The following is a 13,908-nucleotide window of genomic DNA, read 5'->3' as shown; positions in this document are numbered from 1 at the left end:
CCTCCTGTTCCAGACTCGCTCCACAGCCCTTCCCTTCCCTCGACACCCAGCGCCACTTGAAAAAAAAATTTATTATTGCTAATAAACAAGTTTTTTTTTTAACCCTTTCTATTTTGCTCCCCCACGGGTCCTGCTCCACCCCACGGAAAATTACAGTTTCTCTTTATTCTTTCTCAGGAGAAATGGGGGAGGGGGCCAGCCCCTCCTGCAGAGTTGAAGAAGAGGGACGGGAAGTACCAGCGTGCATCTCAGCCGCCCCTCTGCATCTAAGGATTTAGCCATCTTCCTGCCAAGCCCCTATAGTTGTGGTGCATGGTCCAGTCCTGCTTTCCACAGCAGAGGGTCTGGCCTGGGCTCTCCAACCCCTACCAGCTCCTGCAGCTCCCCTAGCCCAGCGTGGACAATCCGCTTTGAATTCCGTCTCCCCTGAGTCCCAGCCCCAACTCTAACTCTGCTTCCACGAGGGATGGGGTTAGGGAGGGAAACCGGTTCCTGGGTCAGTCTCCGGCCGCCGCCGTCCAGCCGGCGACGGCTGCGTGAGAGCTGGAAGGCGAGACTCCGCAGACGGCAGGCTCCAGGTTCCTCCGCTCCCTGCGGGCGCGACTCTTCCAGCTTGTCCGGCCGCTAGGCTGCCGCCGTCTCCCAGCTCGCGGTGCCAGCTCTCGTGCTCCACGCCCGGCTCCCAGGCTCCGTGCCCTCGCAGTCGAAGGGACTGGGGGCGGCAGGGCGGATGCGGACGTCTGGGAAGCGAGGAGAGTCCTCGTTATCCGGCCGTCTCCCCAAACCGGGTCCCGGGTCCCCTTCCCCGCCCAGGTGTGAGCTCGCGGGTGTACGCCTCGGCGGGTGTGAGTGTGAAGTGTGTGTGCGCGGGGGAGTGTGCGGAGGGAGCGCGGGCGGCGGGCGGCGCGGGAGGCGGGAGGCAGGGCGCGGGGGAGGGGGCTGGGAGGGAGAGTGTGCGCGCGTGCAACTCCACTCCGGGGCTTTGTGCGAGCCCGGGCGATAGCATCCGCGGCGGCTGGAGGAGGAGCGGCCGGAGACGCGTGCAGCCCGCCCGCCAGCGCCCGGCAGCCGGGGCAGGTGGGAGCCCGCGCGCGAGCCGAGCCGACGCAAGCCGCAGCCGAGTCCGAAAGGAGCCCGAGCGGAGCCCAGGAGCCTCTCTCGCGGGGGGCCCGTGGGCGGCAGCCGGGCTGGGTGGGCGCCGGCGGGGCGGCCCCCCAGTAAGATGTGCGCGGCGCCGCGGGGCGCCCCCCACTCGCAGCGGCGCTCAGGAGCCGGGCTGCTGGGCCAGGCGGCGCCTCGGGGGCTGCTGCGCTCCCGCGCCTAAAGCTGCCGCCCCAGGGAGCCCGCCACGGCCGCGCCCCGGGCACGCTCGGCGGCGCCCAACGATGACCGCTCCCTGGCGGCGCCTCCGGAGTCTGGTTTGGGAATACTGGGCCGGGCTCCTCGTGTGCGCCTTCTGGATCCCGGACTCGCGCGGGATGCCCCACGTCATCCGGATCGGTAAGGGCTCCCCGGAGCCGGGGGTCTCCGTGCGCCCGGGCGGGGGCGGGAACGGGGGGCCACTGTATGCGATCCCAAGAGATTTCCCACCCTCTCTCCGCGCTGCCGGGGCCGGGTGACCACCAGCTCGTCCCGGTGAGGACAAAGTTCCAAAGCCGGGGTCATGGGCCTTACTTATTGGAGAGGAGGCAGCCGGGGTGCGGCGGGCGAGGGGCCCTTGGCGCGCTTCTGGGAGGCCAGAGCTGGCAGAGTGTAGCGAAGCGTTCCGGTCCCAGCCCGAGTCGGCGGGCGCATTTCCCGGCCATTGCCAGCAGGACCGGCCGCAGACCGAGTTCTGGGACCCGGCTTCTCCGCGAAGCGGCAACCCTGGGGAAGGCGCCAACTTCTCTTTCTTCCTCGTTTTCCGAGGGCCCCTCGCCCCCACCTGGGGCAGGGCTCGAGCGGCCGCGGCGGGGACGCAGGATCCGGCTTCGCATGACAAGGGCGGCCGGTCTTCTCTCCCGGTGGCTGCCCTCGGCCTCGGTGGCCCCCGTTCAGCCCCGTGGCGCGGGGCAGGGGAGGGGCGGCCCCCGCCGGTCGCTCCAGCCATCCGTCGCGGCCGAGGCCTCTCCTCCGCCTGGGGCAGCGCAGGCAGGGGGAAGGGAACGACGGAGCCCGCCCAGCGCAGCTAGGAAAGGCGACGAGAGGGATGCGAGTGGATTTTAAAGTTAGCCGAAATCCCTCCGCAACTGGCGGCGGCCGGCGGGGCTGCGTGCGGCGTTCTGGGGCTCTGGCGTCCCCGCGTCTCTTCTCGCCAGAGTCTCTTACTCGGGTTTTTAACTTTGTTGAGGCATCCTGTAGGCAGCGCTCCGGGCTGTGCGGGATGCCTCCGAGTGTTCCAGGCCCGAGACCACCAGGGCTGGGCCCGGCCTGGCCACGCGGGAGCCTCCGCCACGCAGGCCCTGCGCCCGCCACCAGGCCGGAGACCTGGGCCGCCTGGGTTCGCGAGGCGCCACCACCAGCATCTGGCACAAGGAGGCCAGAGCTCTGCTGAGCCAGGGCCACCTTCCTCCCCTGTGGCTCTAATCTAGGCTCGGACTCTGGGCTGCCAGCACCGTGGGGGGGTGTAGGGAGCCAGTGTCGAGCTTGGTTTCTCTACTTGAGGTTTTCCTAGGAGGAGTCAGAAATCTGTCTCTCTCCTGGATTCCAGATCCTCTTGAACTGGACATCTGGACGAGGGTAGAGCGCAGTCCTCAGCTCTGCCCACAATGGGGTCTTTCCCTTTATGCCAAGGACCCTGGCAGGCAGACATTGGAGGCAGAGGAATCCAGGCACCCGACTCTGGGGACAGCCCTCGCGACCAGGCTTAACCCTTTGCAGCCCAGTCTGCTCCTGGAAAGACAAAAATATCTCTTCCATCTCTGCACCTTTGCCTGCCCCAGCGCCCAGTTTGGTCACCATTCCAGGAGCAGGCAGCCCCCTAGTAGTGGGCCAGTTCTTTCTTTATTCCCTGCTTCTTTCCCTCTGTTTTTTTTGTGGGCCTGCATGGTAGGGTGCCCTTGAGAGAAAAGAGGGGGACCCAAAAGGTGCTATGCACGCAGCCCATGCATTGCAGGTCCCTCTTCCGTGGTCCTCCCTCCACAGGGGTGGGGTGGGCATGATCCTGCCCAGTGTGAGGGGTGGCAGTCTTTGGGGGCCCAGGAAGAGAAGGAGCAGGTGAGGGAAGCCCCGGAAGGCTGAGCTGAGGAGGGGCAGGATGATGTATCCTCACCCGCTCCCTCTTACTGTGAAACTGACTTGCACTGGAGGACTCCTCACTGCCCTGAGGGGAAGCCCGAAGCCTGCCCGCCCTTTCTTGGGTTCACCGTGTAATAATGCAATTAAGGATGGCAAAGCCCTCCTCTCTTCTAATCTTCTTCCTATTAAGCCCCAGGATTAATTAGCGTGTTGGCCCAAGCCATTTATATCCAAGAGCCCTGCCCCATTTGATTCCCAGCCCGAGGACTGGGGTGTTGGGCCGATGCCGAACGTGACTGCCGGAGCTGTGCCAGATTGGATGGAGGATGGGAAGGCTCTGAGGCCCCTGGGCTTCTCTTGAGCTTCCTGGGGAGCTGAACTTCTGTCCTTCTGAGCACAGGCTGGAGTCTCAGCTGGAGCCAGGGGCTACAGTGGACGTGGCACAGAGAGAGAGACACACACAGAGAATCTCATGCTGAAACCCAAACATAGCATCTTGGCTGGGCCTGATGCCATCTCCCTTTTTCTCTCTCTCCCCACCCCTGGGATCTCAGGGCTCTGGCTAGGGCCGCAGGAATTGAGGCCTTGGAAATTGGGCTCCGGCGTGTGCTGGGTGCTTCTGGTTCCCAAGACTGGTGCCTGAGCTGGCTGCGCTGACAGCCGAATCCTTGCCCAGCAGGCAGGCGTCGCCTAGCACCAGCCTGGGAGAGGGGTTTCCTGCAGGTGTGCAAGGGGCTCTCTGGGCCGGGGAGCAGCGTACCCGCTCCCTCTCTTTGTGCCTTTTTTTGGGGACTGAAATTTCCTCTTAGACAAGGAGATGGATAGCTCAGCAGTGTGACAGAGTGTTCAAACAATCCGTCTTGAATAGATGAATTGCATTGCTCTGTCTTTTTGTAATTGTGTCTATCAGAGGGAGAGGTCAAGGCATTGATTGCTTGGATGGTTTGCAAGTAACAAAGGAGAGTAAGGAAGAGAGCGAGGGAGAGAGAGTAATTGGATTGTAGTCTGCAGGAAAGAACTGATCATTGATTATTTTATATGAATATGTGGAAGATGTATTCTGCGTGTGGTTATCAAGTGTTGCCTATTGAAGGTTTTCAAGGCATATTGTTCAACATTTTATTATTATTATCATCGTTATTATTGTTCAGATGGATCCTCGTCTTAACTCACAGAAAGCAGCTTAATGCATGGGTCCTCTCAATGCTTCAGTGGCCTCATGTGGGGACCTGGATTTCCTGGTTACGTGACCTAGAAGCTGAAGTGGAGGGGTCCTGGGCTGGGAGCCAGGAGGCCTGGGTTTTCTGCTCTGCCTTCCACCAGTTTCCTGAGCCATCTTGGTCAAATCACACTCTCCCACCAACCCGGAGCCTCAGTTTTCCCATCTGTAAACTATTGAGTTGGCCGTGATGGCTGGGGATATTCTGTTGTTTCAAAGTTCCCTTTAGTGCAGGCTGGTGGGGACTGTCAGTGCCATAGTAGGTTTCACGGCTAGATCATCCCTCGTGTTACATACATACTGTAGGATAGAGGACCAGCCTGAAATTTGAAAAGGGAGACAGACAGTGGGGCGGTAGCTGGGGAGCTTGAGTGGACGATGGTGATCTCTAGCCAGCGGGGGGGGGGGGGGGGGTGGTCGGGGTGGGGGGAGTTTCCGAGCCAAACGGCTGCAGAGACATAAAGCAGGTGTGTGTGGAGCGGTGGGAGGTGGGAGGGAAAGGCTGGCTCAGCACCGGCCCCTCCGAGCATCTACAGACAGAGCAAGAGAGTTTCGAGGCTCTGAGCCTGAGCTGGGGGCAGGGGTGGAGGAGAGGGTTGGCGTGGGGTAGCGGGTACTGCAGTCTGTCCCAGGGACATGAGGTCCCCTCACCCAGAGTTCCCAAGTCAGCCCTGTCTGCATCTCCTGCGATCAGTTCATCCAAATAGTCCCGAACATTCGTCTCCTGAGTTTGGGAGCTGCTATGCGTAAAACAATGAGAAATTTCTCACAGCGACTGGTGATGCGCTGAAACGTCCCGCCGTGTTGAGCAGACAGGCGCTGAATGAAGATCAATAGGGTTTTCCCCCCGGAAGCAAATAGCTTCAGACAAGACCTGGGAGTGGCCCGAGGGGCCTTAAAAAGCACTAACTTGAGGAATTTCTGCCTCCACTTTCTAGCCCAGCTGCTCCTGTCAGCCCGGGCTTCCCTGCTTCTCGAGCTGGAGTTTCATTTCTTCTTGATGCCTGCCTCGCACTGCGCTAAGCAGTCTTTTGACGTCAGGATGGTCTGGGGTTTTTAGAGGTGGTTGATGTGGGGTGAGCCAGCACAGCGTCCCGACCAGGCCCTTCCAAGGTCACTCGCATCCCCCTGCTGCTGGCATGACGATTGACTTCAGAAGTCCAGCCCACTGTGCTCTTTCAAAAGGGCTCTGAGGGGCAGCTCTTCATCCCACCCTTCAAAACGCAAGGCTGCTCGGCTGCCTTTACGACCCTTCGTGGGGCCTGTGAGTCTCCCTGTCAGTGCCATTGTAGGTTTCACAGCTAGATGAGTCCCCACCTTCCCACAGGCCCCGTGTCCCTGCCCCAGGAAACAGCCACCTCCGTGGGGAGGGGGGAGGCGCAGGTGCCCTATGGGTACAAGAACAACCCCATCCTCGGGGGTGGGGGCGTGCAAGGTCATATGCAGAGGAGGCTCAGGGCTGCTCTTTTAGGGGTTGTGCTCCACCACTGGGACTGTTTCGGATCTGCTGAGGCCAGGCTTCATCCAGGCTGTCGCACTCAGCTGCCCCAGCCTCTGCCTCCTGCTGCTTCCGCCTGTGCCCTGCCTTGCTTGTCAGGACCCTCCAGAGGGAACCAAGAGAGCTGATGTTCCCCCTCGGCTGGGCAGCAGCAGAGAGGAGCCCTGGGCTCCCCAGGCCCTGCCTGGCAGCAGAGAGGACTGAAACTCCAGGAGCAGGGCCCTTCCTCTGGTTTGTCCTCCCGGGGAGCTTTGGATGGACAGGTGGGCCAGGGGCGGGCCTGGTGCAGACAGGCCTTGGACTTGTTGGCTGGAAGAGCTCTTCTCGCAGGTGCTGATTCCCCAGCAGCAGCGCCAGGGGGCAGTGTGCCTGTGCTGAGGTGGCCGTGTGCCTGTGCTGAGGTGGCCATGCATCTCCTGCCTGGGACCCCACCTGGGTCTGGAGCGAAATCAAAATAGGAAAGCAACACACAACTGCAATGCAATGGCCCTGGTTTATTGAGCACTTACTAGCTGCCAGGGACTGTGCTTTTCAAACAGTGACTGGTACTGTGACTAGTACGTGCTCGAGACATGTAGCTGTCGCATTATTTTTTTTTCTCACCATCTGGTTTAGTCTTCACAAACACCCTGCAGACATTATCCTCATTTTGCAGATGAGGAAACTAAGCTTGGTGAGGTCACTTGCCCAGGATCACGTGGCCAGTGAGTGGCGGATGCAGGATAAGAATTCCCGCCGGCCTGAACCCAGATCCTGTGCTTTTAACTGTCTGTGTAGTCGGAAGATGGGAAGCACTGACATTCATATGCGCTGAGTGCAACGCCCCCTCCCCCCATGATTCTGGGCGCTGAGTGCGGCCTCAGAGGCCTGGGCTGTATGGGCTTTGCAACATTTAACCCTACCAGTGCCGGTTTTCAGCGTCAGACTCTCCTTGCTGATGGACCAAGTGGTAGTTATGCTTCCTGTAGAGGAAAGTTATGGATGGTCTTTCCCACCCCTCCCACATGTGCAACACACAACCGTACACTGACTACACCCCACCTTGTCCGGGCGTCTGGACTCTGCCTAACACTTTTTTTTTTTTTTTTTTGTGGTATGCGGGCCTCTCACTGTTGTGGCCTCTCCTGTTGCGGAGCACAGGCTCCGGACGCGCAGGCTCAGCGGCCATGGCTCACGGGCCCAGTTGCTCCGCGGCATGTGGGATCCTCCCGGACCGGGGCAAGAACCCGTGTCCCCTGCATCGGCAGGCGGACTCTCAACCACTGCGCCACCAGGGAAGCCCTCTGTCTAACACTTTAATCTGACCCCGAAATAAAGGTTGGACTCTCCCTTGACTGTGTTCAGTCCACCCACAGGAATCCCTCTACTCTGGAAACTCCAGCCTACATGTCACCCTGGCAGCCACAGGCTGTCCTCAAAGACATCATCAGAGCGTTGAGGAAATCCCAGGGCCCTGTGTCTATGTCTCCCTTCATCCTCTTCAGCTAGTGGCCTGGCCAGAGAAGGTGGCCAGCAAATTAGTTCTTGTCCTCCCTTCCTTCCCAATCCCATCTTCCCTCCAACATCCTTTCCAGGCTACCTACCCTTCTACACCTTGTTCCTTCTTCCAGGGGACATGGGGAGGCTGGGTTATGGTGGCTGCAGGGACTGACCTGTTCTCGAAGTGGGGAAACTGCACTGCTCAGAGTGCCCACAGAAGTGACCGATTCGGAACAGGCACGATCGGAGGGGTCATGTTATTTTCCAGGGCCTCAGTTTCCCCATCTGTAAAATGGGGATGAGAATTCCTGCCTCATGGAGTCAAATAGATGGGATGTCATTTCAAAAAAGCTTAAATGCTGTTCAAATACCAACATGTCTTCTTGTTTTTGTTGGAGGAGAAGAGTCTGACTCCAGCACAGGGCGGGACTGGGGTGAGGTGAGGGAGGCGGCCGGGGAGCAGGATTTAAGGAGGCGGTCAAGTGGTGACCCTGCTCTTGCATGACTGAACGTGACAGTGAGCACCTCCTTAAATTTTGTGCCCCAGGTGCCTCACTGGCCTGTACCTATTAGCACCTGTGTTTGTTCTGAAGTCCCTGTTTTCTTCTGCTTCTCTTTGTGCTCCAGACACCAAATCCTAATTGAGCGTGATTGAGAGAGGGGAGAAGACTGGATTGAGGGCAAGGGCACTAGGTTTGAGGACAACAGGTCATTCTGATTTTGCTTTTGTTTCCCTTCAGCCACATTTTATAGCTGCTGGGCCCCTGAGCGCTCGGCCCCCACCTTACCTTGCTTTATTTCCTTCAGAATTACCGGCAGGGTCCACACTACCTCAGTGCCAGCCAGGCTCTCCCCTCCCCACAAAGCTCGGGTTCCCACGCTCCTCTCTTTGCTTCCTTTGACCTTTGTACTTTGTTCACTAATGCTCACTGGCCTTGGCTGTAGCTATACTTGTGGGTATGTGCAGGGCTTTCTCTAGTAAAGAAGTTTTTGGAGTCAAAAAATAATATTTCATTGATTCTAAGATTGACTCTTCGCCCCACATTTTCACATCTCCGAAATCAGTCTGTGTCTGACGTGTCAAGTCCGAGTTTACTCGCAGGATTTTTTCTTTCTTGGCACCTTAAAACATGATGATGGTATGTCTCGGGTTTGATGGGATGTGGTGGATCTGAGTTTGAGTGGGAGTCTAACGTGCTAGCTGTGTGACCTTGGGCAAGTCACTTCACCTTTGAGCCTCCATTTCCTCATCCACAAGGAAGAAATATTAATATTGGGTTAAACCATATTCAGCTACGGTTTATAGGTCAAACCATATTTGACCTATAAAAATTTCATATGGTTGAAACTTATAGGGTCTTCACGGGGTTGGTGTGAGGATTAAAGGAGGTAAAGTATATAAAGCTCTTTGCACAGTGTCTGATAATAAATGTTAGGAGGAAAAGGATTCCCCAACAGTGGAGGCTGTGTCTCCGCCATCAGACTCTGAGCTCTGAGGCTATCTGCTTCTTATACACCGTCTGCCTTGTGCCAACCTTGTGATCAGTACCCCGTGCAGCTCAGTACATGGTATTTGCCCATTTCTGACATACCCATATGCCCAGCAGTGGGATGGATGTCTCCGGCAGCCTGTGACACTTACCTGCCACAGTTACCTGCTCCTTGCTAGGGAGCAAGAGGGGTGCTCTTCTGAGGATGCTCCTATATGTCCAGAAGCTCCCAGACTCCTCCTGGCCTGTTATTTATCACACACCTGAAGCCCACGGGGTTTTGGTCCTTCCCTACATTTGCAGCGTTTTAACTGAAATGTGTTTTGCACGTATGCAGAGCTGGGAAGACCCTGGTTATGGGATGCTCTTGAGGGATTGGTCCAGGGAGTCCTGATCAGTCCTCTTGGATGTGGAGTCCAAGCTTGCTTCCGGAGCAAGCCAGTGCAGAGAGGGTCTGCAGCTGGAGGCTGGGCCCCAGGGGATAGACACTGCTGGCTCTGCTGGGAGACACCAGGTAATGAGGCCACAAAAGCGGGGGAGGAGAGAGTCCCCATGGTGATGTTAACAGATTGGAGATAATGAGATGGAGTGATATCTGGGGGGGAGTGGCAGCTTCCACTTCAAATCGTTTGGTGCTGTGCTGAATGGTGGTTAAGGAAGGCAGAGGGAAAAAGAGGAGGGAGACGGAGCTAAGATTCCAGTTTGTGTGAAGAGGGTTCCAATCCATAGGAGACAATTAAGTGTCGTGCTATTAAAGGGACTGATGCAGACAGGCTGCGATGGAAGGGGGTTTATAGAGTTCTCGGAACCACTGCAGGGATGAGCTCTTTAAATATAGGAACGAGAGAGACTTCTGCAAAGCCTTCCTGCATCTGCTTTGCAGAACTGAAATATGCTATTCCAAAAAGCCTGCCCAATTGGGCGGAAAAGCAGAAGCAGGGAGCCAAGGCCTTCCCAGGGCTCCAGGCATCACATTTCCTGTCTGTGGTGAAGAATCACAGAATCCACGCTGAAAAGAACCCGGGGGGTCAGTCTAGGCCTCTGCTTCTCCAACATTAACATGCATCAGAATCACCTGGAGTGCTCAGTAAAATACAGACTGCTGGGTCCCACGCCCCCAGAGCTTCTGATTCAGTGCGTCTGGGTGAGGCCTGAGAATTTTCATTTTAATAGGTTCCCAGATAATGCTGATGCCGCTTATCTGAGGACTACACTTTAAGTACCACTGTTCTAAGTCACTGGAGGACCCCCCCCTGCCCCCCGTAGGTGGATACCTCGTCTCTGCTTCAATACCACCCGTAACAGGAAACTCACCGCTTTTCAACCGTGCTGTGTTCTTTGTTGCAAATGTATGGGCCCACTGCAATCTTTGTTGCAAACCTCCCCCTAAAATTGGTTTTCCTGCAGTTCTGGGGAAGGCAATAGGACTTGGACGTTGAGAGTATTGGTTCTGAAATCCATCTGTCTTGAGTTTGAGCTCTCATTCCTTCCTTCCAGGCTGTGTCACTTTGGGCAAGTCACCTAACTTCTCTAAGCCTGGATTTCCTCACCTGTAAAATGGGGATCTTCATGGGATCATTGTGAGAATTAACATGACTGGCCCCAAGGAAGTTCTGAATACATTTTAGCAATCTAACTTGTGGATAAGCTCACAGGTTCTGGAATCCAACAGCCTGAGCTTGAGGACTGCCTCCATCATTTCCCACCTGTGTGATCTTGGGCAAATTATTTAATCTCTAATAATAATAATAATAATACCTGCCTTACGGGGTTTTTATAAGGATTAAATGAGTTAATGCACATAATGTGTTTAGACTACAGCCATGGTAAGCGCTCACTAAATGTTATCCATTGCTCTTAATATTATGCTTATGCCGCCCCCTGATTCTGGTTTGGATTTGCACCCGGTCCCACAGTGCAACCCTACAGAGATGGAAAGGCATTTCTCCGGACTAAAGATAACGAATTCTTTCAGCATGGTGTCCAGAGCTAACCACAGTCCTGCTTATGTATTAAAAACAGTAAACTCATCCTCTCCTCACATCTCAGCATTGGTGTCTACTTAACACCCCCAGATTATTTCAGACTTTTCTGCAGCCGTTTCACTCTGTTGATTTATACTGGGCTGGTGGTCTCATGAGATCACAAGGTCTTTTACACAGGCACCGCTGCCGATCTGTCATTTCTCTCATCCTGTCTTTGGCAGTTGATCTTTCGAGGCTGAAGGCAAGACCTGTCATTTACCCCTGGAAAATCCTATCATCGAACCTTCAGGCAGCTTTTCTGGCTCTTTGTTTCTGGACCACCAAAGCCTGTTCCCATCTATCCATCCTTGGGAGGTGGGCATGGATTTCACCCTCTTCTTCCGCCTCGGCCTGCTCCAGGGGTCTGTGATAGAGAAGTAAGTGGTTATTGGCCTGTAGTATGGTTGAGGTTGGGAACCACAGTTGTGGACAGTGGAGTTTTGTGGCTTCCTTTCTGTTGTCTGGCATGCTTCGTGCCATCTGAGCCTGGGATGAGCATGCCTTCCCTCACTTCAGCCATCCCTGCCATCAACACATTAGGCAGGAAATGACCAATGTCAGAGTCCGTTGGCTTATTCAGTGGTCTTAGAGCCACTACCCTACACTCTAACCAGCTTTGAAATCCCACTGGGTTCCTCGTGCTTTCAGGCCCTTTATGACCTGCCGTGCTTGGCATCTCTAGACTCGTGCACTGTCCCTCCTTGCCTCACACACACTCTCTACTCCTCTGTACCAAACATCCAAGTCCCCAGAAAGCACTGTGCCTTCCCTCACACTTGGCCTCTTCTCTTGCTGTTCTTTCTGGCTGACTTCTAGTTATCCTTCAGGTCTCAGCAAACATGTACTTTCCTCCAGGAAGCCTTTCTTGACTCCCACCTCCTTCTGTTGAGTCACCACAGCACCCTGAACTTCCTTTGTCATAGCGCTTTCCGAATTGTAACTCTTGGTTTCCTTAGAGAGAAGCTCTCTTAGAGACAAGCGTGGACCACAGCTGTCTTATTCACCACTTTCCCAATGCATCTCGCATCGTGTGTGGCACACAGTAGGTGGTTAATGACTACGTGTTGAATCAGTGAATGCCTTGATACATCCAGTCATTTGAATATAAGTCCACCTAACCTTCTCATCCAGCGCAACACTTTCCATATTGTCAACAAGGATTTCATGAAAGACATTGTTAGATTCTTCTGTGAAGTCGGTGTCCTAACGCTGTCCATGGTGGTGTTCTGCTCCATCGGTTCAGCACCTTCTATGCCAAGACCTCTCCCGTGAGGTCTGCTGGGCACAGCTGGAGTGTTTAGGGGAGTGGGCCTTTCTTTCTCAGGCCTAGAACTCGTCTTTATATCCATTGTCTGGTTCATATCATGAAGATTCTCTTCTCGAGAGAGGCACAAGCTGTCGACTTCAAGAAGAGGCAAAAGAAAAGACCATGATCCTCCTGTCTTTTCTGACGTCTTCCCTCTCTCCTTCCCATTTGCCCCTCAGCATCTCTGCTGCTCCCTCTGGGAACTGAACCATGGAAGAGAACTTCCGCGGTTCCGTCCTCAACAGACGGGTCACTCAATTAGCTTCCAGGCAGAACTGTAGCTGTGCCACTTGCGCTACCACCAGCCACAGGTCAGGCTTCTCCTTTTCCTGTTTACATCACATCACTGGATCCTGCCGGGATGTGTAGACAACAGGCTTACATGACAGGTTTGTGTCAAGTGAGGTGCTGACAGTTAACCTGGAGAGTCAGGCTGTATAGACAGTCAGCCTGGGCCATTTAACCCTGGGAGCATAAACGCCATCCACAGTGGGTTTAGCGAGTGTGAACGTGTGCGTGTGTGTATGTGTTTGTGTACTTGTAAGGGACGACCAATGGAAGGGTTGCTTCTCAGGCACAAGCTTCCCAAAGTGGGGCTCAACAGCCTTTCTTTATCCCAAGCCTGATGAGTGACTACAGTCACTTTACTTTGGATCAGTGGGGAAACTGAGGGCTTAAGTGATGGTCCCAATTCCCGGTTGACTGGGCTGACCTGTCTACAGAATTCGTGTCGCTGAGAGTGAGGGTGGGACAGGTTTGCAGGGGAGCACCGAGCTTCCCCTGCTGAGACTAGGACCTCCTCTTTCTTGCTTCTCTCCCCAGGGAAACAGGTGACACATTGTGAGCAGAAAGAGCCTGTTGCCTACATGGCCATTTTTCCTGCCCAGTTTAATAGAGGTGACAGCCGTCTATTTTACTTGTCTCGTAACATCGAATCAGTAAATAAAATATGGGTGAACTCTCAGGTTTAGTTATGGCTGGTCCATGGGGAGAGTTGAACAGAGAGATTGGATCCCTGGCTTCTTACAAGAGAAGCTGAGCCTCGTCTCTTCCTCTGGATCCAGAAAATCTTCGTGCTGGAGGAGGCCAGGCAAACTCATCCTGTTTGACAGTCTCTGAGTCCGTGGAAGAACCAGAACACAAGTGGAGGCACTCCGAATGTCAGAACTACAGGAGTACTGTACCCGCCCCACTCTTTTCTCTCACAGGTTGGGAGACTGAGGGATGAAAAGGGGAAGTGACTTGTGCCACATCCCTTGGTGAGCCATGGAAAAATCAGATGAAAACATGGGTCCCTGACCCACCCCCAGTCTATTAAGAAAATCGCATCCACTTTCCTATTACACACACACAAATCTGCACACATTTGAAGCCTTAAATTTGCAGTCTTAAGAGACTAGATTTTTCAGTGTGGCAAAACAGACCTACAAAACCTCTATTTCACATTGAGGGAGAGATACAAATCACATTCCTATGTGTTTATAAAAGCTCGTAGATAATGATAATACCCTGTGTAGTCCTGGGAGCGGCAGGGAAATTAAGGTCCACCGCAACCTCTGCGTTCAGCACCACGGAGAGCAGCCAGGCCCTGGGGTAGTGAGTGGGCGCCACCTGCATGCTGCTTCTTACAGTAGAGGCGATGTGGTTATTGTAAGGTCTTGCTAAACAGGCATTCT

General features: G+C 55.0%; 1 protein-coding gene across 2 annotated transcripts in view; it reads left to right on the top strand.

Moving 5' to 3' along the window:
- The first annotated feature begins 1,385 nt into the window (after positions 1-1,385).
- GRIK3 (glutamate ionotropic receptor kainate type subunit 3) overlaps positions 1,386-13,908 on the top strand; it is a 231,446-nt gene continuing 218,923 nt past the window's right edge. For both annotated transcript variants that reach the window (XM_032639887.1, XM_032639895.1), the window contains exon 1: positions 1,386-1,500. In XM_032639887.1, coding sequence (XP_032495778.1) covers positions 1,386-1,500 — 115 coding nt within the window. The remainder of the gene's footprint in view (positions 1,501-13,908) is intronic.

The sequence above is a fragment of the Phocoena sinus genome, chromosome 1, assembly GCF_008692025.1.
Source record: "Phocoena sinus isolate mPhoSin1 chromosome 1, mPhoSin1.pri, whole genome shotgun sequence".
Classification (NCBI taxonomy): domain Eukaryota; kingdom Metazoa; phylum Chordata; class Mammalia; order Artiodactyla; family Phocoenidae; genus Phocoena; species Phocoena sinus.
This window is presented reverse-complemented; position numbering and strand designations above follow the sequence as displayed.